Raw genomic sequence first — 22953 nt, forward strand, 5'->3', positions numbered from 1 at the left:
CATAGGAGCTTCGGCTTCAGCTGGCGGTGGTGAGACCTCCTCCTCTGACATGGGTTTGGATGTGTCCCCTGGGACGCCTGGGAGCAGCAGCCGTGCTGGGGAGTGAGCCGTGCCGGGGCTGCACAGCCTGCGCTTCTCCATCCCAGTGATGGAAACTGTCCCCACCTCCCTGAGCACGTCCTGTGTCTGGATTTGATGACATTTGGTCACCCACATTGTGGGTCCACCTCCCTGTTGAGGGAGCTGAGGTGAGCGGAGGCAGGACCTGGGTCCCCTCTGTCCCTTTGAAGACCACCAAGCTCTGTGTTTGCTGAGACCTTCCTGCAGCCCATCAAGAGATAGGTTAACATGGGTGTTGGAGAGGGAACAGAGGCTGTCTGTTTTCTGCCCCAGGACAGGAGGGACAAGTGATGCTGGCAGTCCTGCTCGGTGCTTGCAGACCTCTCAGCAAGGTCCCTGCCCTCGGTGGCATGGTGTTAGAGGTGGTGAGATAAGGTGGTGAGATAAGCCTTCGCCCTGCCACAAGCAAGCAGGAGGCTTAGCAGAACATGTGTAATTAATCATGAGTTGTGCTAATAGTTAATCTTGGGAAGTTCATTAAAGCCTGGAGGGGACTTTACCTGTAGCCATAGCATTGGGCAGGGGTTGGTAGACAGAGAACCAGAGGGACTGGAGCTGGGCTGCAGGGATGAGGTGAAGCTAAAGCCATGTTGCCGTGGAAGGGTCCACCCGAGTGATTTCTTATCCCTCCTGCCCCATGTAACCTCCTGAAGCAGCAAAGCTTTGCTCCGCTGTAGACGGGGGCTAAATTTATCCTCTCCCATCCCGGTACCTCTTGCTGAGCTTACAGCGGGGCAGGCACCAGCACGGGGGTGGGTTTGGGGATATTTTTACTCCAGCAATGCGAAATGTGGAGTCAGCTTCTTGTTTATTTTTCTTTGGCACCCCCTGCTCCTTTCCCGGCTCAGGGCTGCAGCTCTCCCGCCTGGCACAGTCTTCGTGGAGCACCGACTGGCGCCTATAAATTATTCAACATGGAATAACCTCTCTCCTGTTTTTTTTTTTTTTGTCTCTTCAAATTTCTGAGCTGATTTTTCTACGTGTATCGACTATCGGCAAGGGCTGACGGGAAGGTCTGTGTGCGTACGCCTCGGACGGTAGTTATCGGGGAGCTGTTCGTTATTAGCATCTCTATTGATTGCAGCGCACAAGTACTGGAGGCGGTGGGTCAGGGTTGGGTCTGAAATGCTGGGAATCAGGCAAACGAGGAGGAAAAGTAAGTCCCTGGTCCAAAAAGCTGGTGATGGAGGGCTGGGGGTGAAAACCAGTCAGGAGTGTGACTGTGCTGTGCTGGGCACCTCTCTGTGCCGGGGGCTCCGACACGGACAGCAGCAGAAACCATGCGGTGAATCGTGGGGTGTTAAACGGCTGTTCCCTCAGTTTGGGGGACCAATGTTTATCTAGATCAAAGCCAAGGAGCTCTGGGCTTGGTCCATGGCTCGACTACACACTGTCCAAATGCCCTGTGAGATCTGAGACCAGTGCTTTGGGCACTTTCCAGGGCTTGCTTATCCAGCTTATCTTTTGCCCACTGTAGACTTTAAAGACCTGTGAATTCTGCTGTGGGGTCCTACCAGAGGCTGATTTTCCTCCCGTAGTCGAACTGAGTGCAGGTGTTTGTCCTCTTTCACGTTTCACGGGGAATTTGGGAGCTGCTTCTGACGTGTCCTGACAGGCGGTGGGTGAAACACTGGGTTACCTGGGGGCTGGAGCAAAGCTGGTGGCATGTGCAGCTCCTGGGAGGAAAGCAAAACATCAAGCTGGAGCAGGGAGCCAGGAGCAGTTTTCCATCAGAGTTTTGGGTGGAGAAGGGCGGCAGAGGGAGCTGGCACCATTTTGAGCCCTGCCTTGAAGCAAGGAGGGAGGAAAGATCCTAAATCTGAACGCAAACACTTGATCACTGCTGAAGATCCCTTGTGCTGCTTTGGTAGCCAGAATGGGCTTTCAGGGAAGGGAGAATCAAGGCTGGGGGGTGTGTGCGTGTTGCTTGGTAGGGGAGGAGCGGGAAGTGCCGGAAAGACCTGAGCTGGGTTGTTAATGAGGCAGTTTAGGAGTAGATGTTGGAAAATAACAAGCTGTGCCTTCGGAGCGGTGGCTGTGCCGGTGCAAAAGCCGCAAGAAGCCAAACGTCTTCGTCCGGAGCACCCGTGTCCCGCGGGCAGGCGGGGAGGGATGTGCTCGGCATTTCCGCTGGGAGACGGGGCACAACGGGCGCTGCGGGGACCTCCGGCTCCTACCCCTGTCCCTGGGTCGTGGGAGCGGTCACATTGGCATCTCCAGCTGCTTTTGCGGGGCTCAGGGAGAGGCTTGGGGAGACGGGGCTGCGGCGCTGCTGGAGCGGAGGGACGATCGATCTGGGTGCCGCTGAAAGGTGCTTTTTGCAGTGGCCCCTTGAAATGAACTGCTCATAAGGCAGGACAGAAAGTCGAAGCAAACAGGATTTGATGCCTCGTGGGGTCAGGGCTTTACAAAGTGTTCTCGGAGCTTAATTGCTCCGGTGTCAAGTTCTGGACTTGGCAAGTCACTTAGTGATACCGGCCCTGGCGAGTCGCTTAGTTTTCAGCACGTGCTGGTAGCCCTTTCCCCGCCGAGCAGGGTTTGGGTGACGAGCCGCTCTCCGGGTGCCAGGACAGCGTGGACAGGCCGCGGTGGGGCGGCATCACGGCGGGATGAGGCTCAGCTCCTGCTGCCGCTGCTCACCTCTCATTGCTTGGCACATCCTTAATTAGAGCTGCTATTTTCCTGCACTTTCCACAGCCACCGAGGTGTGTTCAGGCTGCAAAAAGAGACATCCAAATGGAAGCACGATGTCTGGACGAAGGCATTTCTAATTATTTTCTGGCAGATAAAAGCCATCTTTCTGTCTTACATCTGTTCACATGAAAACCGACGTGATGGCTGGGCTCCAGGCTTCACCTTCCCTCGCCAGTTGGCAAATACGGCCCTGACGTGGTGCAGACAAGCCAGGAATTGCTTGGGAAAACAGCCAGAAGTGACCAGTCACACGCGGTCCAGACGGAGCTCTGTGATGTGACCGTGGGATTTGTCAGCTCTGCGCCGGTGGAGAGGAAACCTCAGCCTTTAATGTAGCATCAGGTGTTCCTGTTGCTTGAGACCAAGTGTTTCTGTAAGCTATTAGGATTATGGGGTTGTTCTTTTTCTGGCCAGGCTTTGATGTTTGTGCTGGGACACAGTTGTGTATGAGATGCTGTGGGCTTCAGAGAGGCTGGATGTTTGGTTACAGGTCTTGGTGGGAGCTGGAGATGATGCCTCTGATTGTGGGTACTCACTTGCTGCAAAGCCTTGCAAAGACGGGGGTGATGAAGACTGAACCAAGGGGTTGCACAAATGATGGACACACCACAGTGTGTCTGAGCTTTACTGGATTCTCTGGTCTGTGATTTAACTGAGACATGTTTTCAGCAGACACATCTCAGCCGATGGGGTAGCCAGCGGTCTGCAATGTTAGCGGGTAGAAATTGGCTTTGCTTTAGTGGTGTCCATGAAGATTTGGCTAAAACTGTCCTTTAATTCCGAGCTGTTGGAGCAGTTGGGACACCAGAAGACAGCCCATCTGCCCGAGGGTCTGCCCAGGCGCCACGAGCACACAAGTGCTCAGCTTCTGCTGCTTTCTGGAGAAGCCTAAGTATTTCTTTTCCTTTCTTGGGAAATTTCTTCATCATTTGCTGAATTTCTGACCAGAAAGAGCTATTTGCTCTGGCACCCTCCTGTCCTTCCCTAGGGTCTGACTCTGCCCGGCCGAGAGGTTGGGTCCCATCACCTTCCCCACCTCCTCGTCCCCTCTTCCAGCTGGGTACAGCTGCTTGCAGAGTTGCAGCCATGTAGCTCTGCAATTAAAAGCTGGGTACATCGAAACGAGACTACGAAAGCTGCTCCCTCTAATTACAGCAGCTTCCCGGTGCCTCCGAGGAGATGGCTCGGAGCTTCCCGGGCAGCAGGCCCGCAGGAGCGGTCATGAGCTGCCCTGTCAGGGTGAGGAGCGGTGGGGAGGGATTTCTTCCACCTTTGAGGGCTTCATTTTGTAGGAAAGGAAGGTGCATAAATCAGCAGAAATTACCGAGCTGTTAAATTGCGCTCCTTCCTGAAATATGTTTATTTTGTAGCTAAATGATGACTTGTTCGCTGGCTTCTTTGCCATTGCAGAAACCTCTGCTTTGTCACATAAAGGTTATCACCACCTTATCAATGACTGAGTAGTTTACATAGGGTTGATCCTCCCTGCGAAGAGCCAGAGCCCCTCTGGGCTGGCGAGGTCGGGGAGGACACTCAGAGTCGGTTCAACCAGGACCCTCTGGATCAAACCCAGCCTCCAGCCCCGCAGGGCTGTTGATTCTCCGTTTCTGGAGGCTTTCGGTCCCCTTACAAGATGCAAAGCATCCAGCAGCCTTCACTCCTCATCCCTTATCTTTGCAGCCCAGAAAAAATACCATCCTGGGCATCTCCCAGCAGACCCCTGCCTGGACCCACTGGAGCTGCTGCTGCTCAGCTGAACAGCGAAAACTTGGTGTTAGGTGTCCTCTGGGAACGTCATGCAAAGGTTTCCAGGAAGTGCTGTGTCCTGCCACAATGGGAAAACAGGGTTTTTTGAACCTTGGAAATAAACAAATTGATTGCTGAATGTCACCCCCTCCGCCCCAGGTAGGGCTGTGTCACACGAATGGATGATGGGCCAGAGAAACAGTCCAGATGTGCGTTGCAAAAGTAAAAGGTGACTCAAAAAGCATGCTGTAATTGCCTGAAAATCCTCACTTTTGAGGTCATCGTGTCCCTTCTAGCAGGAGGAAGAGCTGGGAGCAAAGGCCATGCAATGGGGTGTTCATTTTGTGGGATCTGGTTTGCACTTTAAATTGCTTGTGATGGGCTCAGCTGGAGAGCTGCTCGGGCTCAGCTCCAGCACCTTTCATCCCCTGGATAACAGCCCTGAGCTTGCGGAGCTCTCGTAGGCACGGAGGAGGTGACGGACCAGGAATTTCCTCCGTTTCCCCTGCTGCAGTCTGCCTTACTGAGGACAGCAGATGCAGGCAGAGAAGATGCAATTAGATATAATATAGGATGTTGGCTCAGCCTGCCAGCAGATGCCCACAAGATCCTTTTAGTGATGGACTTGTCAGCCCCAGGAGTGATAATGCGGAAGGGAATGTTGGGTTAATTTGAAAATAGGTCAATGGGATGTAAAGATAACCCCGTAGTCATCTGGTTTCAGAGAGCCCACACCGCGCCCGGGAAGGGAGTGTGTCCCCTGGATGATTAAAGGACCTATAAGGGGAAAATAGGAGGACAAGAAGCTGCTGGAGACTTATTCTGGAGTAGGCACAGCTGGTAGAGGCAGCTGGTGGAGAGGCGAGCTCGGCGCTTGCATCCGCTTGGATTGAAGCTGCTTCGGCTGCTCGCTCCCGAGCAGGAGCAAGGGCTGAGCTGATGCACTAATCCTGGATGTCGGGATGGGACAAGCCACTGGGACACCTGCCGGGGTTCCGGAGCTGCTGAGCCTGGGCATGAGTTGGTCACCATCCTTGGCTGGTCTAGGAAGGGACGTTTCTCCAGGAGCTGGGATCGAGTGGTTTTCAAAAACAAATCTCTTGGCCGTGTTGGCTGAGAAGGAGGCATTTGTGCTCATCAATTTTATTTGCATAATTTCAAGCGCCATTAATAGTACATGGCATGAGGAAAAATCAGGGAAATTTCACTCCAACCATGAGTGAAATTGGGTTTAGTAGAAAATTAGTTGACTTAACTGGCAAATGATGAAAGCTTGAATAAAGAATGTTTAAATAAGGAGGAATGAAAAAAAAAAAAAATATCGCCCCCCACCTCAGAGGTGCAGCCTGGATTTGCGTGATTGGAATATTAAAATCAATGGTTATAAAGCTTTTAGAAAGGATAAGGGGGGATAAATGAGAGAGATGCTCTGCTTCAAAGACACCCATCCTGCTTTTAGATCTGTTCCTGCCTCGCAGCCTTGGCAAGTCCCAAACACCTGGAGAGGGGACGTGTGGGAGATCGCGGTGACGAGGTGGGGCAGGGGGAGCCAGACCTGCTCTGCCTAATGGGTGCAAAGATTTCTGGAGGCTTCAGGATAAGATACTCTAATTGCTGTCTCCCACAGCCCCTTGTTGAGCTTGGTTAGGGCTTTTTAAAATTAAGGATGATTTTGTAGCACAGCAGCTTGTGTGATGCCTGTCGGCAAGAGGATGGGATATGCTGGAAGAGAAGCATTATGATTTGGGGATTTTTAGTTAAATATAAGGTTTATGGATCAGCTTTAGTCAAAATTGAGGGGTGGTTTGAGGAGCACCCCAAGGAGCTGCCTGGCGTGGGGGGTCAGAAGTGGCACGCTCGTCCTCCAGCAGCAAAGTAATCGGAGCTGCTGAATACACATTCCTGAGGACCGAGCGGAAAACAGTACATGTGGTGGCAAATGTGATTTTTAGCATTGCATCTCTGTAAAATCCAGGGGTGTTTTGCTGGCTTAAAAATTTCCCTTCCACCTCCCCGGGAGGGGTGCGTCTCCTTGTTGCCGTATTTACTGTACCGAGGTGGCTGTTGGAGGCGAGAGCCTTTCTATTCCTGCCATCTTCCCCATCAGCCATGTCGTGTAAAATTGTGCAGAAAAGTGATAAAACTGCCGCCTGTTTCCCCTGCGGCTGCCCCAGCCCGGCTGCCCGGAGCTGACACGTGTATTCCTTGTCACAAGAGCAATGAAGCAGCTGCAAACGCAGCTCCTCGCCTTAAACTGAAACTCTGTGTTTTTCCTGACTTTGGCGAGCGATGTGGTTCCACGGTTACTTGCTCTATGGACCCGTGGTCATGGTCAGGAGCTTGGGATGACCTTCACTGGTCTCAGGTTGGGATGGGGCTGGAAGAAGGATCTTGGTGCCCAATGCTCAAGGGCTCGCAAGCCATCTCAGAAGAGGTATATATTGCCAGGAGCAGACCAAGAGCCCTTTATTGCATCTATAATGGCCAAGCAATTTCACTGGCCACATTTGACCCATTCTGATGATGTCGGTGAAGACTAGTGAGAGACTGGAGAGCAAACACTTGTGATAACTGCACCACTTGGCTGTTCATGGGTGGGAGAGCCATCAATTTCCTCCACAAGCAACCATGGGATCGATAGATGAAATGCTGTGTGTCGTCGTAGGTCTGGGCAAGGGGTGAGGACCATATGGAAGTGCTCCTCGGAGGACGAACCCTTGGTCCATATGAGCTCCAGCTGAGCGACAGAGAAAGCTCAAGTACAGCTGGAAAGAGGGTTCTCAGGTTCAGAAGGGGAAATGCAGAGAAATTAGGAGAGTCAGTAAGAGAGGTCACAGAGTGAAGGCTTCAAAGCCTGGGAATTGAAAACCTGGCTGGACCTTTTATTCGTAAGAAAAGGGAAAATACTTACAGGGATGGCTGGGATAGATTCCCATCTCCGGATGGGTGCTAGGAGTAAGTGAAGAGCTCAGAAGAAAACACAGACAGATATCTTGGCAGGCGGGAGCTGAGGGTGAGATTTCACAGTAGCTGAGCCCAGACTCACAAAGTAAAACAGAAATTCCCCAGCCCTGTCAGAAGGACTGAGAAGGAAACAGGATAACATCTGCCTGAGCGGACCCAATCGGCTCAACGTTTTGGTTTTCCATGAGGATGTTACTGTTGCTCTTTGGGTGTGAGTGGGGTCTGGGGGTGAGGATGAGGAATTACTGTCTTTAGAAGGAAAAAAAATAATTCAAGAACGTTGAAACGGAGGGATGGATCATTTGTGTTTCTGAGCAAACCGGCACTCAGAAATCACAAGTACGTGTAACAAGGGTTTTTGAGAAACCTACTGAAGCTGGAAGGTGTCACGGGTTTTTTTTTCTGAGGAGGAAATGTGGTCCAGAGGAGCAGATGGGCTGTCAGGCTGACATCAGTGGTACACGTAGTGGAACAGCTCTGGTGAGAGGGATTCATCAGTTCCCAGAGGTAATTGAAAAAGGAAGGAGACACGCTGCAGGTTTACCAGCCTTGTATCATGGCAGATTAATCACATATCACCTTGGCAGCAAGATAACTGATGGTCTTGATAAAGAGATTGCAGTCGATGTAGTTTATCTGGATTTTCATGATGCATTTTATCCGCTGGAGGAGGGAAGAGAGGCTGAGTACGGCTGTTGTAAGGAACTGGCTCAAAACCCACTGAGCGAGACCCCGGGTCCAACTACCTCAGCTTTATTGAACTATATCATAAATGGGACAAAAAGTCAGAAATATAAACGAAATATGCACAGCACTCGAGGATAGGCGGTGCCACCAGTGTCGAGGAGGATCTGAGGGTGCTCAGGGGTGTGGTGGGTACCTGTAAGGACTGGAGTAAGAGAAAGGATCGTGGTGTTTGCACTGGGAGGGATATGGGACTGGGAACTGGGAGGGTGGTGAGGTACTGGAACAGGTTGCCCAGAGAAGCTGTGGTTGCCCCATCCCTGGAAGTGTTCAAGGCAGGTTGGATGAGGCTTTGAGCAACCTGGTATAGTGGAAGGTGTCCCTGCCCGTGGCAGGGGGGTTGGAACTGGATGATCTTGAAGATCCCTTCCAATCCAAACCATTCGATGATTCTATGATTTAGGCTGAACTGGGAGCCTTGCAGGCAGGGAGGAGGGAAGGACGTGGCTCAGCAAGTCTGTCACTGAAGTGATTGCGATGAAAGCAAACGAAATCTGGTGTCTTCAGCAAGAGAGACCGTGGGCAGTGTGTGTGTCAAACGAGATGCTGGTGAGCCGCAGCTGGGCTGTGCAAAAGCCTCGTCATCCACATGTGAGGAGCAGGAAGTTGGCTGGAGCAGGTGCAAAGATGGGGAGGGACCAGGAGTTCCCAAAACCTCATTTTTTTGGCTCAGGAAATAAAGACTGGGGAGAGGAGAACCATCTGCCTTCCTCTCCATCAACTCAAGAGCTGTTTGATGGCCCCTGTTAAACGCCCGGCAGGGAAACCAGTGCTTGTGTTGCAGGGCTTTTGTGGTGCTGGGGGCTGACCAGTTCCTCTGCTTCTCTCCAGTCATTTAGGGGTGCCTCCCGGCCGAGGAAACTGCCCCTTGACCAGTCCTCTGCCTTTCGACCTTATTTACACCGACTACCACGGTCTGCAACAGATGAAGCAGCACATGGGGCTCTCCTTTAAGAAATACAGGTAAGCAAAGCCACTCCCTTCCCTTGCTCTCCGTTTCATTAATTAGCAAGCAAAGACCAACGCTAGTGACCTTGAAGGATGGTCCCCACACCCAAGGAGTCGGACCCTTTGATTGCACCTTTGGTTTTTGCCCGGCTCTGGCAGGAGGTCCCTTGCCGTGTCCCCCACTGCCGCGGCATGGGGTGTCTGCTCGCTCCGGAGCCTCGCGTGCGAAGATGAAACCTCATTAGGAGAGACTAAATTGGATAAACCCCCCCTTGCCCATGCTTGCAGTGCGTGTATGTGCTGCCCAGCCCCGTGCCCGCAGCCAGGAGCGGCAGAGGGAAGCGCGAGCCTTTGGAGTTTGTGAGCAGCAGAGCCCCATCCCCGGCTCCTTCGCCATCGAGACAAATGTCATCGTCCCCCGGTACATCACCAGCCAGGAAAATATGCGATTTAATTTAGTGCTGATAGTCCTGCTGTTTATTATGTTTTCTCCCATCTCCTCCACTATCCTACACAATTTTATTAGAGAGAAAAATGACAAGCGGTGTTATTGCTTTTATTATAAATGCATTTGCTCTTGCATTCAGCTTGTTTTGCTCTTCCCTTGCTTGACGCTCTCCTTCTCTCCTCGGTCTTGTGCTGGTAATGCCTGCCTCAGCAGTGCCGGGATATTGGGAAAAGCATTAACGAGTCTTCAGGAGATACATCATTCTTGCAACTGTCAGGGAGATGAAAGCCCTGCAAGGGGAGATTGTTCATTGCAGGAGGGAGCCATGGGTGGAGAAGGGCTGCTGGGGATGTTCCTGCACCCCCTGCTCGGGGAGTGGAGAAGGAACGAGCTGCCTGGGGACACCAGAGATGCCTGGCAATGGGAGTTTCTCGAGCTGAGGTCCTCAAAGTGTGACCACAGTCCTGTCTCCTCTCTCAGGTGCCGTGTCCGGGTCATCGATACCTTTGGGACGGAGCCAGCTTACAACCATGAGGAATATGCCACGCTACGTGGCTACCGTACCAACTGGGGCTACTGGAACCTGCAGCCCACCCAGTTCATGACCATGTTCCGTAAGTGGGGGACGAGGGCACAGAGGGGCGGTTTTGGGGTCTCACCTCCTTTAGGAGGTGATATGTGGGCAGCGCTATCCTCCCTGGCTCTGCTCCTGCTTCCCCCTGCCTGCCAGGACTTCCTGAATCTGCTTGGCCATCTCTTGGGCTATAGAAATGCACTGGAGAGAGACCCAACTTCTTCCTCTGTGATGGGTCGCTGGCTCCAGCACAGCCAGGGCCAAACACAGGGCACAGGCAGGAGCTTCCAGCTCCCAGGAGGGGAAACGCAGGGTGGTTTTGGTTGCAAAGCCTGATTTTATTTCAGCTGGGGTTCTAAAGGTGAGAGGCAGCTCAGTGATTTGGATTTGCCTGTGGCATGGAGAGAACACGGGCTTGTGTGAAAGGAGCCTGGTGACCCATTGGGCACTGGACGACTTAAACATTACTTCTTCTGGCTGGATAAAGCCCATTTGGAGCCGGTCTCATCTCAGCCCCCGTGCTGCAATGGGGCCACATCCCCAACGCTGATGTGGTCCCAGAAAACATCCATCCAGGCCCACGTCTTCTCCCCTTGGTGTCCGCAGCTCACACCCCCGACAACTCCTTCATGGGCTTCGTGTCGGAGGAGCTCAACAAGACAGAGAGGCAATACATCAAGTCCAACAAAGTGAGCAGCATGGCGGTGGTGTATGGCAAGGAGGCCAGCATCTGGAAGGTGGGTGTCCTGGGCGCCGTGGGCAGGGGCAGGCGTCAGCAGAGCCGTGAGGTTGCAGCAGCCTCGGGCTCCTACCCTGAGCTTTGGAGATCTCGGTGTGTCTGTAGAGGAGCGTCCGTGTCCCGTCCGTGGAGGGGAGGCTGAGGCTGCTGCAGGGATGTGACACGTCCAGCGCCTTGGAGCAAACAGGGCAGAGGCTGGTGAGACCCCAGCCCCTGCTCTTTGCCCTGGGCCGTAATTCCTCCTGACACGCTTAGACTGAGGGTTCTGTGTCAATGATTTTACATAATTAATGATGATGGTTCCTGTTAGGTAGTTTCCTGTGTTACGATGGGGACGGTTTGTCTCTGTGTTCAAGTACCCTCTGAAAGGGGGTCGTGCTGCCTGTCTGGAGGAGAGTGGGGGGCAGCTGCATGGGGACAATACCTCCAACCCCCCCCCAAACATCCCCCCATAGCGGCTGGGGAACGTGCATGCTCCCCCCTGCCTTGTTCAGAGCTGGCCAGCTGCTTTTCCTTCCAGAGCTTAAAAGAAGGAGCTAATTCTCACTGTCTCTTGATTTATTTCTATTTTTTTTTCCCCTTTGTGTGCTGCCTGGGGCTGTTCCAGTTGCAGGTACTGTACTGCACCAGCTGCTGCTGGGCTTTACCTCCACGCATCTTCTCACCAGGGAAAAGGTTTTTCCGGAGTCAGCTTTGCCTCGTTGTGGGCTTGGTCCTCCCGAGCTGCTGGGATCGATGTCTGTATCCCCTGCTCCTGTCCCCACCTTTCCTGATGTAACAGCTCTGCCCTCACAGGGATGTCTGCAGTGGGCCAGGATCCGGCCACAGCATCTCCCATTCACTGCTGTTTGTGGCTTTTCCATCACCTCCCGTGTCTGACAGCAACCCCCCCCCAGCACCTGCGTAGCTCAAGGGCTCCCTAAAAAACCTACTGAAACCCACTGAATCTCATTTGGGGGAGACTGTAACATTTTATCTTCTTTTTCTACCGTTTCCCTGCCCTTTCTTGTCCAGAAGTTTCATTTGAGCTTAGGCTAATTTGGGAAGGCACCAAAGAGGGTTAAAACCACACAAGGGACATCTGTCTCCTCCCTTAGTGCTATCAACGTTTGCTCCTTTTAGCCAGAATTCACAAAACCCATCAATTTGGGGTCATTTATTACTGGGTGAGGGGGCTGGTTCTTGCTGGTGGCTGTTCCTCAAGGCCAGACTGCCCAGGCATTGCTTTGCATCCCATGTTCCCTGTAATAAAATAAGGGATAAGAGGAACTTTTCCTTATTTTGAATGGTTTTGAGGTCTAGGAAGGAAAAGGGCACCTCCGTCTTCTGGAACCAGGTGCTTATTTACAAGCCTTGGACCAAGCGCTGTCTCCAGAGGAGGATTTTTTTGATATTTAGAAACATTTCATTAAACCTTCCTTCCCATTATTTCTCACTCCTTACCCCTCTGAACTTCTCACCTCTGGCTCGCAGCAAGAGCCAAGGTTTTAATAAGCTGGGAAGGGCCGTTATCACCAGGCTGCTCCTGGCTTCCGTGGGTCGGAGCAGCTCACGGTGCTTGATGGAGCAGTGGAGGGGGTCTCCTTCCCAGGGCACTTTTGGGATCGGTCCCACCCCAGTGATGCTCGGTGATGCCCAGCACTGCCCACGGACTGTAAACTGCGTTTCACTTCCACCTCTCCAAGCCTTTTCCATTAGGGAATCACTATCAAAACAGGCGCTGATTTGGGTGTTGGCAGGACCGTGGCCAGGATTTCACCCTGCAGCCTCATCCCACCAAAAAAAACCTGCTTGGCTTCTTTCCCCTCTATGCAGCACTTGGGTTTAGTCTTAGAGAAGTCTGGCAATACGTGGCTGAGGGCAGAAATAGGATGTTCAGAGAGGCTTTAAGGCAACGCACGGAGTTTTCTCAAATTCCACGTTTGTACCGCCTTATTCCCTCCTGGTCTCTGCTCTTTTGCGGCCTATTGCAGCACTGGAACAAGCTGAAAATGCATCATCCAAAGGATTGTCCCTGGGTGGTTTTTCCAAGCCAAAAAATTCTGCAATAAAGAAATTGTTAAAATAGAGGGCTGCTTTGGAGAGCCAAAGGAGGAAAGCCCCCAAAAGGAAAAAAAACTGATGACCCCCTTGATTTTCCAGGTAGTAAAACAGGATTAAACCTGAGTGAGAAAATCCTGGGGACTTGTTACGTGGAATAAGCGGCCATTAGCAAGCTCTGGTCTTTGAAAACTTCCCTCTGAATCCCCTGAAACCTGTAATTTAGCTGCTCCAGTGTGGAAGTTGTGGCAGGGAAGGCAGGGGCTCGAGGTGCCCGTGTTCAAGGTGTCGGATCCCGTGGCTCTCCAGGCTCACTGGGAGCCTGGGCTGCTCCAGAGTGTGTGTCCGAGGGAGGCTGAGGGGAAGGTGAAGGATTTGCAGTGCTGTGGGTTGGGCTGAAGCATCACGGGTGCCTGGGGACAGTGGTTTGAGAGTTCAATCTCCCCCCATAACCATTGCAGGGTTGGTCAGCCCCATCTTCTGGTGGGTTCACACCTCTGCCTTCCTCCCCAGGGCAAGGAGAAGTTCCTGGCCATCCTCAACAAGTACATGGAGATCCACGGCACGGTTTATTACGAGACGCAGCGGCCGCCTGAGGTGCCGGCGTTCGTGAAGAACCACGGGCTGCTGCCGCAGCACGAGTTTCAGCAGCTGCTGAGGAAGGCGAAGGTGGGTGAGAGCCAACCGGGGTGCCCATGGGACCCCCTCACCATCCCTCCGTTAACTAGCCAGCAGCGAGGGCTCAGTCGCCTTGAGAGATAAAACCTAATTAAGGGAGGAGGAGGCGGGGGAGCCGTTATCTGCGCTCCTCCCAGCGCTATCAGCGGGGCTAATTAGCCCGGAGCGAGCAGAGCACATAATTTCAAATCAAGATGTGTCTGATGAGTTTCTCCTTGCAGACCGTCCATGGAGGGAGCGCAAAGTTTCCTGATTAATTTGTTTCTTGTGAAGTGGGTGGGTTTTCTTCCTCCCCCCGGCCATGATAAAAATAAGTGGGATTCTGGGAGCCAAGGGTGCGGGATGCGGGCGCATCCCGGTCACCTTCAGCCAGTGTCTGGGGGAAGTGCTGTTGTTTTTTCCAGCCTGAATGGATTTGGCAAACCAGTATTTCTCCATACGGGGCCAATAGGATGGTTGTAGCCACCGTGGGGGAACTTGCAGCTCTGGAACGCTCCGTTTATTTGCACAGTGGGCTGTGAGCCGTGGGCACGGGGAGGTTTTAGCACGTTTAAGCTCTGGGGTGTTGAACCACATGGAGCTGCCTTAGAGGCTTGGCATGCAGGTCCAGAGCAGCAGAGAGGGATGCTGGCGGGCTATTTGGGAGACTTTCCTATGGGATTGGCCGTGTTCGCTCACCAGGACATTGGGTTTGTCCCTTGCAGCTCTTCATCGGCTTTGGGTTCCCCTACGAGGGTCCTGCCCCGCTGGAGGCCATCGCCAATGGCTGCGTTTTCCTGCAGGCGCGTTTCAACCCGCCACACAGCTCCCTCAACCACGAGTTCTTCCGCGGGAAGCCGACGTCGAGAGAGGTGAGTCTGGCGGGAGGGAGCGGATGGGCTGGGTGGAGCCACCCCCTTAACACCAGGGTCCGGGCCAGCCTGAGGAAAAGCAGTTTCTAAACTGAGATGATTTATTTTTGGGAGAGATTTCCTCCAAATGCGGAAGCACGGATACCCGTGGAGGGAGTCCCCTCTCCCATCCTCGCATCGTCTCCATCTGGAGCGCTTGGGTGCAAGGGGCCCTGCCATGGGTTTGGGGATCCAAAGGAGAAGGTGATGCAGGAAACTGCAGACCACAGACCCCAGCTCCTTCCCCATCAGCATGAAATCCCTCCCAGGCTTGTCCGCCTCTGGGAATTCAATCTAAGTGAAGCAGGAACTCTTTAAAAGTTAAAGGGTTGAGAAAATTGCCTCTTTTATTATTAATAAAGTGGATAATGCAGTGTGATGCTCGCTTCTGCCGGGAAGGGCTTTGCTGGGGGCTGTGCCGCAGCCCAACTTGGTGGCACCTGTTACAGGGTGGGGGGCATTGGGCTGTCCTGCACCCCGTGTCTGCGCCATGCACCCCCCTAATTAGCTGCTGGTAATAGCACCCATCCCAGGTGGGTGCTGTGGTTGTGCTTTAGCCTGGGGCTGGGAGAGCAGCCGGTGGCAAGGGCTGCAAAATGCTCCAGGGTGTTTATATGCTGGAGGGGGAAGGAGGCAGTCAATCTGTCAGGAAAAAAAAAAAGGAAACGGACAGCAAGGTGGAGAATCAGATACAGAGCATGGACTGCTCTCCTCCTCCAGCTGGTGGGTTTTTGGGCCCCTCTGCCCCCGAAACACCTCCTCTGCTCAGCATCCCTTCCCCAGAGGAGATGGGAGCTGAGCTCTGAGCTCTGGCTGCCTTGCAGCAGCGTGGGGCTGAAAAAGGCAGCTTGGGGGCTGAAATAAGAGGCAAATCCCCCAAAATTGCTTGGTGAGAGGCAGGTGGCTGTGGGTATTGGCACACGGGGCTGCCTACAGCATCAGGGTGATGCAGCTTCCAGCACCACTTTTTCCCGGTGCCAGACTTCCCTGACCTTCGGTGGGAATGGATTTTCTCTCTACCTTGTTCGTGGAGCTGGCAAACCCGAGAAACATGGTGCCTTCCCAGAGATTTGCTGTTTTGGTCTCTTTTTGCCCACAAATGGTTCAGGTCAAAGTTAGATTTACCCATATGATGGAGATGGGGATACTGAGGGCTGCAGAGGTGATTTCAGCGGTGATGGGAATGGGGCATCCCGACCCAGCGGGAATTTACGACCATCTGCCTGATGTCAGGCAGCAGCTGGGTTCAGAGGAAACCTTCTTTTCCCAGCACACCTCCATGTGCCATGGTTTAAAACCAAGCGTGTCTGTGCCTGAGCCCACTGCTCCTCTCTGCCACGGCGGCTGTGGGCAGTGGACAGCCGCCATTCCGGCAGGGATTGCAAAAACCAGCTCACACTGCTGTGTTTAGGTGTCCTCCCAGCACCCATATGCCGAAGACTTCATCGGGAAGCCTCACGTGTGGACTGTCGACTACAATAATTCCGAGGAGTTTGAAGCTGCTATCAAAACCATCCTGAGGACCCAGGTACGGCTTGGAGGAGGTGACGGGGCCATGTCCCCACCGCGGGGTTTGCAGGGACAGCCAGCAGCAGCAGCAGTTGGTGGTGCCTGGCTCTCCCTTCTGGGCATTAATTGCATTTCCTTCATTCATTCCCTTTGGAAATTATTGCAAGACAGAAATCCTCCTCTCTGGCTTCACGGGGATGCGTGCTCTCGCCTTGCTTCAGTACCGAGCACCGTAGGTGTTTCCCCAGGGCAGCGCCGTGCTCCGAGGGATTCCCAGGGGATCCTCCAGGCAGAGCTGGAGCAAGGGGAAGCTGAGATAAGGGAGATGAGGTTTGGGACCAGAAGGTCGAGGTTGTTGGAGATGCACAGCAGTGCTGGGACCTGGTGTGAAGCAAAGATAAACCCTGAGAGCATCTCCCCATGAGTATCCCGAGAGCTACCAACCTCTGCGCCTGCCGTTCCCCGTTGCACTATTCATCATTATCTTTTGGATGGAGCAAATCAATAGGAATAGCTCCAGGAGTTGCCTCTGTGAAGGATGAAGGGATGTGAGGAAGGATGGGGGGATGTGGGGAGCCCCTGGGAAGGTGGCGGTGTCCCGCTGCACCCACCCTGAAAACGCTCCCTCATGAATATTTACCTCCTGCCCTGTGGCAGAAGCCTTTCAAGTTGTTCAAATTATTAAAGTCAATTTTCCTGGAAGGGAAAAAAGTGCTGATCTCCGTTTTGCTTGCAATTTGCTTCACTTGGGATGAGCTGTCCCCTCGCGAGAACAGCGACGCGCTGTGAATCAGGGCGCTGCGTTGGGCTGGGGGGTTCGGGCTTCATGATGCTGGGTGAGGTTTTGGGGTGATGCTGGCCAGAGAGGTGTCGTCCTTGCTTTTCCCTTCGTTAGAGGCTGCAGAGGTGGGTGACTGTGACAGTTTGGGGACTTTATTCAGCTGCTGTGGCCACGCTCTGCCTGGGTCTCGCATCTTATCATGGGTGGTGGCCCCAGCTCTTCACCTCGCGCTGATTTTCTCTAGGAGTTTGCAACGACCGAACAAACATGACTTAGGAAAACAGTTGTTGTTTTGCACATTCATTCTGGTATCTCCATTAAAATTAAATTAAAAATAATGACATCCCTGCTGCTGTGCTGCTGGGCCAGCTGTTGGTGCTTGACCCTCTGCCATCTGGGCTGGAGACACGGCCCGAAGCGAAGGCGATGCCGTGGGTGGGCGGCTGGGAGCTGCTGGTCTCTGTTTCAGGAGAGAGAATGAAATTCTCTGTTTTTCCAGAAAGGAGAAAGAAAACAGTGAAGGCTGGCGTTGCCATGATGTTAAAATAATCTAAAAATTGTTGGAGAATTAAAGGTGAGGGAAAGGGCTCTGCCGGCTCCTGAGCAGCTGTGTTGCACTGCAGTGGTGACTGGATGCACACCAGGTCACTTAGATGCTTCATGATAATATTTGGTTTAAAAAAAAAAAAAGAATAAAAAAGGATTTTAGGAAAGGATTTGGCTGTGTGGTGGGCACCAGGCAGGAGGAACCAGTGTGGGAACCCTTACTCTCCAGCACCGGAGTGTGCTGCTGCTGTGCCCATCTTGTTGTGCCCAAAGACCAGCTCCCGTCTCCGTCTCCACTCTTCTCCCCATTCCCACTCTCCATGTAAGTGCAGTCACACCACCTCCTACCTCCCTCCCTTCATTAACATTGCCCACGGATCCATGGAAGAAACGATGGCAAAGTCCATCTTCACTGACCGCTCCGCTGCCTCCCGTGGCATTCCATGCGTCGTTCCACCGGGCAGTGGGATGCGGTGGTCCCCACCTCAGAGCCTCCCTCCTCCTCGCTCCTGGGACTCCGGGGAGAGCCTGAGCTCCCGGCACCAGGAGCGGCGTTAACGATGTGGCTGTCAAGAGGAGGCCAAGCCTGTCAGATTTTAATTAAACAATTATCTTGCTGAAATTGGCATTTTCTCTCAGTCCTGGCTGCATGAGCCGAATCCTAACAAGACCAGGAGAGGGAGCAGGGGGGAACAGGAGCCTTTGGGGGAGCGCCCAGTGGGGAGAGGAGCCCATGGGGGTGTTGGGGCTGGAGGAGCGGGGGCTGCAGCAGGCACTGGCCACAGCCTCCTGGTGCCTTTGGACCCGATGGGGCTCCAAGGAGCCTTTGGACAGGTGGGATTGTGCGTGGAGCATTGCCTGCGGGTACCCGAGCAGGGCGCAGTGAGGTTTCCTGCCTCCACCCCGCTGCGGATGTGCTGCAGCCCAGTGGGTATCGCAATGGTGGTTTTGGGGGGAAAGAGGCTGTTTTACAGAATTATGTCTGCGCTGTGCCTGGCGTAACGGAGTCCTAGGAAAAGCCCCCAGCACTGCAACCGTGAAAGCAGTGGTAAGATGAGATGGAGCAGTGGGGATGCTGAGCAAGGGGTGGTTTGTCTCCCCCAAATCAGTGCCAGGCAGCACCCAGCCCCCAGCCCGGCACAGGCTTTGTGCGACCGAGACAGGTGGTTTTGCTTCGTGGAGGACTCTGCCCTGGTTAACTGAGCGCCCAAAAGCAATTCAGAGGCAGGATCAGTGCCTGTCACCCTGTCAGCCCTGATTAGCGTGCACATCTGTAATTAGATGGAGCAGCTGTGATTTCCAGCCCTGCTGAGATCTCAGGTGGGATATTTATGGCAGGGAGATGCTTAGAGGGATCTTCTTGGCAGACTGAGCCTTTGAGCTTGGGTTTGACAGGTACTTCAAAAGGAGATAGCTATTTTGGAGGTGCAGAGCTCAGAAAATAGAAGAAACCCTGTTTTCTGGATGAATTACCTTTGCAGTGTTTTTGCTTATACTTATAGCTTATAGCTTCTCTTGCATGAAGCTCTGCAGAGGTGCATGGGGAAGGGGAAGGGGGGTTCCAGGACCAGCCCCTTCCATGCACCGATGTCCTGTGGCTCGTGTAACGTCTCTCTGGAAATATAAATATTTAATTTAGTGCTGATAGTCCTGCTATTTATTATGTTTTCTCCCATCTCCTCCACTATCCTACACAACAGGATAAAAATACACCGGTGTTTGAGCACTGCCAGCTCTATAAACAGCAGGTACCAACAAGGGGATGCGGCACCAGTGCCGGCATCAGTGTTCATCCATCCCGGTGAGCTGCTGCTTCCCTGCCCCGGCCCAGCCTGTGCTGGCGGCAGCGGGGGGCACGGAGCCTCGGAGGCTGGGAGAGATGCCAGCTCCCACCCCGTCACAGCCACCCGCACCAGGCAGCAAACCCTCGGAGAAGTGGCAGTCGGGAAAAAGAGATTTTTTTTTTTTTTTTCCCCATGTTGTGCACAGCCAGTCCCAGCCCTGGGCTTTTCACTGGCTGGAGGGGTTTGGTGGGTCGTAGTGCTGGGGCAGCGAAGCTCGGACCGTGCTCTTCCTCTCTGGAGCAGGTGGAGATGTGCTGAGGCTGAAGCATGTGGGAGCAGAGGAAGTGGGGATGCTGGACTGGACCCTGGGCACCATCAGGGTGCTTTTGCTCTGGATAACCTTGGCATCTTTACCAGTCCTAACTCCTCTCTGTGTTTTAAAATTACCCCCTTGCCCACAGCTCTGGAGTGTTTCTTGGGCTGAAAAAGTACAGACTTTAATTGGAAATGACCTATTGCATGAGAACTGATTTTCTTTTGTAACTTACCAAAAATGAGAACAAGCAAGACTAAAATCGAACAGGGAGACTTTGTTTTCGCCAATACATGGGTTGAACCCAGATTAATCCTTTATCCTCTTCTTCTTGAGAGCTTGATGACTTGTGAAGTTTTTCCAGTCCTAGTTTTCTGCCCTGCTTGCTTGGGTGGATGGACACAAGCCGTGGGCTCCAGTGGGTGGAAAGAGCTATTGCTCAGGGCATGGCTGTCCCGGGCCACCGCGCCCAGGGTGAGGGCAAGGCTGTCCCCACGTGTTGCCTGTGCTCTGCTTTTCCCCCTCCACAGGTGGACCCTTACCTGCCTTACGAGTACACCTGCGAGGGGATGCTGGAGAGGATCCACGCCTACATTCAGCACCAGGTAGGGGAGCATCCCTGGTCCAACCTGGGGCATCATCCCTGTCCTTCCTGGGGCACCATCCCTATTCTCTTGGGGAACCATCTCTGTTCTCTTGGGGTACTGCCCTGGGTCCATCCTTGTTTCCCCGGAGGAAAGAGAAACCGCTGCCCCAGTGCAGGTCTCCGGTGAGGGACCTGAGCCCCAGCCCAGTGCAGCCAGTGGCTTAATCACAGAGAGCAGCAGGAGATGGAGCTTGGGGAGGTTTGTCATGAATCAGAGGTGCTGGGGGGGTTGGTAGAAGGGGGCTGGAGCTGGGTCAGGGAGTTTCTGCTGCAGAGAATAAGGCAGCATTGGGAGAAGAAGAGGTGGTTGGTGCCTTCATCTCCTACAGCAGGAGATGCCATCCATGCGTGCAGGTCACCTCAGCCTGAGGAGCAAACTCAGCAGCCCCTGTTCCACGAGCACTCTCCCTTCCCCATCTCCAGCGTCTTGCCCTGTCCCTCTGGGTACTGACCTGTTGTCTTTTCTCCCACTAGGATTTCTGCACTACGTTGTCTCCTCCTCTGCCTCCCAAGGCTAAGAGTCCTGCTATGCAAAGCCCTCCGAGCCCGCTGGCCCTGTCTCCCAACGCCACTCACCTGATGTGGTCCCCCAGTGCCAGCCGGGACCCCCACGCCTGGCCGCCAGTGGACTCGCTGCAGGTGTGGGTGTCGGAGACCCGGCACGCCTGCACTGAGACGTGCCGGCGGCGTGGGCTGGTCTGCGAGCCCACCTTCTTCAGGTTCCTCAACAAGAAGGAGGTGTTTCTCCAGTGAGTTGTGACCTTTTTGGCGAGACGGTGGTAGAGACCATCAGCCAAGATGATGGTTCTCTTGCTCCCCCCATCCTCAGCACCCATTTTCCTCGTGTCCTCTCTCCCAAAATCCCATCAAGGTGCTGTCATGCCCAAGGCCACGTAGGCACGATGCTGCCTGCAAAGCAGCCCATTGCTTGCATGTGTTGGCCTTGACCAGCTTCGTGCTTCAGAAGGCAACAATAGCCTTTCCGGGCACATTTCCACCTCTTTCCCACCCTGTTCCTCTCCACCTTCTGCACGCTCTCTCCCTTTCTCTCTTTTTAAATATCTTTCTCTATAAAACTGCATTTTGAACACACAGCAGTGAAGTTTTAATAGAGTATAAATCTGCCACTGGGCTCCGCGCTGCTCGGCGGGCAATTAAAATGCGCACATTACCATTGCTGTCACGCTGGTCAGGCAGGCGCTGGGAGTCCCACTGACGTTTTTATATGATAAATTAGAGCTGAGACTTGGATTTTGCTCTTTCCCCTCCATGCTCCCTTCCAGACCTTAAAACGAGCTGGCTCAGGGACTCACGGATCGAGAGGGGTTGGTGGGAGGACAATGCTGGTGATACCTCTCCGTCTTCAGACACGAGCATGGGTGGGAAGAGAGGGACACTGAGATCTGCACTGGGCATTTCTGCCTCTCCTCAGGGCATTTGCTGATGCCCATCTGTTTTTCTGGCTAATCCAGGCTAGCAGGGGACACATGGGCATCCGTTGAACTTGTGTGCCCTTCCAGGGGTCATCAGCTGCTGTGGGAGGTGCCCATGAAGAGCAGCCAGACCTGTTGGTCAGCAAGGGGAATATAAAAGATTTGGGTGGATTTTTGCATGTGGTTTCCTGAGCCATCCATGGCCCACACAAGGGTCAGGGTGGTCTCTGGGCTGCACGGTTGAGTCACAAGGGCCACCCCTTCCTGCACAGTGTGCTGGGCTGGTAACAAGCACCCCTGTCTAGCCAAAGGGTGCTGAGCACAGCGCTTATGGTTCGTGGTGCAACTAGCAAAGATCTGCCCAACGCTTAGTGAAGGAACCTCCCTGGGAAGGATAGAACAGCATCAAAAACCCTTCGGTGAAACCCCAGGCAGCCTCCCCCACTAAACTGCCCACCCCTTTGTCTTTGTTCCCAGGCTCAGCATCACCTGCGACAGCACCGAGTACGAGATGAACCACCTCTACCCGGCAGTGGCCGAGAACGTCCACGAGTGCTACCTCCAGAAGGAGCCGCTGCTCTTCAGCTGCGCGGGCCACAACACCAAGTACCGGCGCCTCTGCCCCTGCCGCGACTACCGCCAAGGACAAGTGGCTCTGTGCAGGGACTGCTTGTGACTCGGCGTGCGTCCCCCTCCCCGCGTCTGCGAAATGCAACGTGCAACCAGCGGCTTTTTCTCAAAGCTTCTGCAATAGCCCGGGGAGGTGGGACAGGTCCCGCTGGGCGGATGAGCCGGAGGCGTCAGACTCTGGGGGTTGTCTTGTCCACCAGCCAACTGTGAATGACCATCTCCTGAGCTTTGGTTTCGTTTTTCTTCTCAAGGAGCATCGTCCAACCGCATCCGAACCCACCTGGACCTGGTGGCGCTGGGACGGGGTGGTGGGGAGAGGGTGGCTGGGGACACCCTTCCCCTGGCAACGGGACAAGCCACCAGCAGACTGCAGTTTCAGGGTGTTCATCCTCTTCAAGCATCCTCTGTTGTTTTATTTATTGATTTATTATTTTTTTTAACACTCCTCCCACCCCTACAAGTGGTAAATTAAAGGGGAAGCAACACCCAGCCCTGCTGTGGGAGTTCTTGGGCAGAGCTATGCTGGGGGGTGCAGGGGGGCTGCCAGAGCCTGCCTTGGCTGCGGAGCTGGGGGAGGACACAGATCCCCCAGGAAAAGCCAGCTGGGGCTGGACACTCCCAGGAAACGAGGGGCAGGATGGGGCTGGGAAAGGCTCCTGGGAAGGGTGCTGGTCCCTGGGGCGGTGCTGCTGGGCGGGTGGAGGTGCCCGAAGCGAGTTCCCCCCA

General features: G+C 53.8%; 1 protein-coding gene across 3 annotated transcripts in view; it reads left to right on the forward strand.

Moving 5' to 3' along the window:
- Positions 1–22273, forward strand: part of MGAT5B (alpha-1,6-mannosylglycoprotein 6-beta-N-acetylglucosaminyltransferase B) — a 61087-nt gene extending 38814 nt beyond the window's left edge. Inside the window, exons 9-19 of one of the 3 annotated variants that reach the window (XM_086624026.1) lie at positions 2566–2580; positions 7969–7981; positions 9081–9231; positions 10145–10278; positions 10845–10975; positions 13531–13686; positions 14400–14546; positions 15997–16113; positions 20049–20123; positions 20639–20913; positions 22075–22273. In XM_086624026.1, the coding sequence (XP_086480152.1) occupies positions 2566–2580; positions 7969–7981; positions 9081–9231; positions 10145–10278; positions 10845–10975; positions 13531–13686; positions 14400–14546; positions 15997–16113; positions 20049–20123; positions 20639–20913; positions 22075–22273 (1413 nt within the window). Of the gene's footprint in view, positions 1–2565; positions 2581–7968; positions 7982–9080; positions 9232–10144; positions 10279–10844; positions 10982–13530; positions 13687–14399; positions 14547–15996; positions 16114–20048; positions 20124–20638; positions 20914–22074 lie in introns of all 3 variants that reach the window. The other 2 variants (XM_086624027.1, XM_086624028.1) reach the window with 2 other exon arrangements.
- Positions 22274–22953: the final 680 nt, after the last annotated feature.

This window comes from Tauraco erythrolophus, chromosome 20 (assembly GCF_009769465.1).
Source record: "Tauraco erythrolophus isolate bTauEry1 chromosome 20, bTauEry1.pri, whole genome shotgun sequence".
Lineage (NCBI taxonomy): Eukaryota > Metazoa > Chordata > Aves > Musophagiformes > Musophagidae > Tauraco > Tauraco erythrolophus.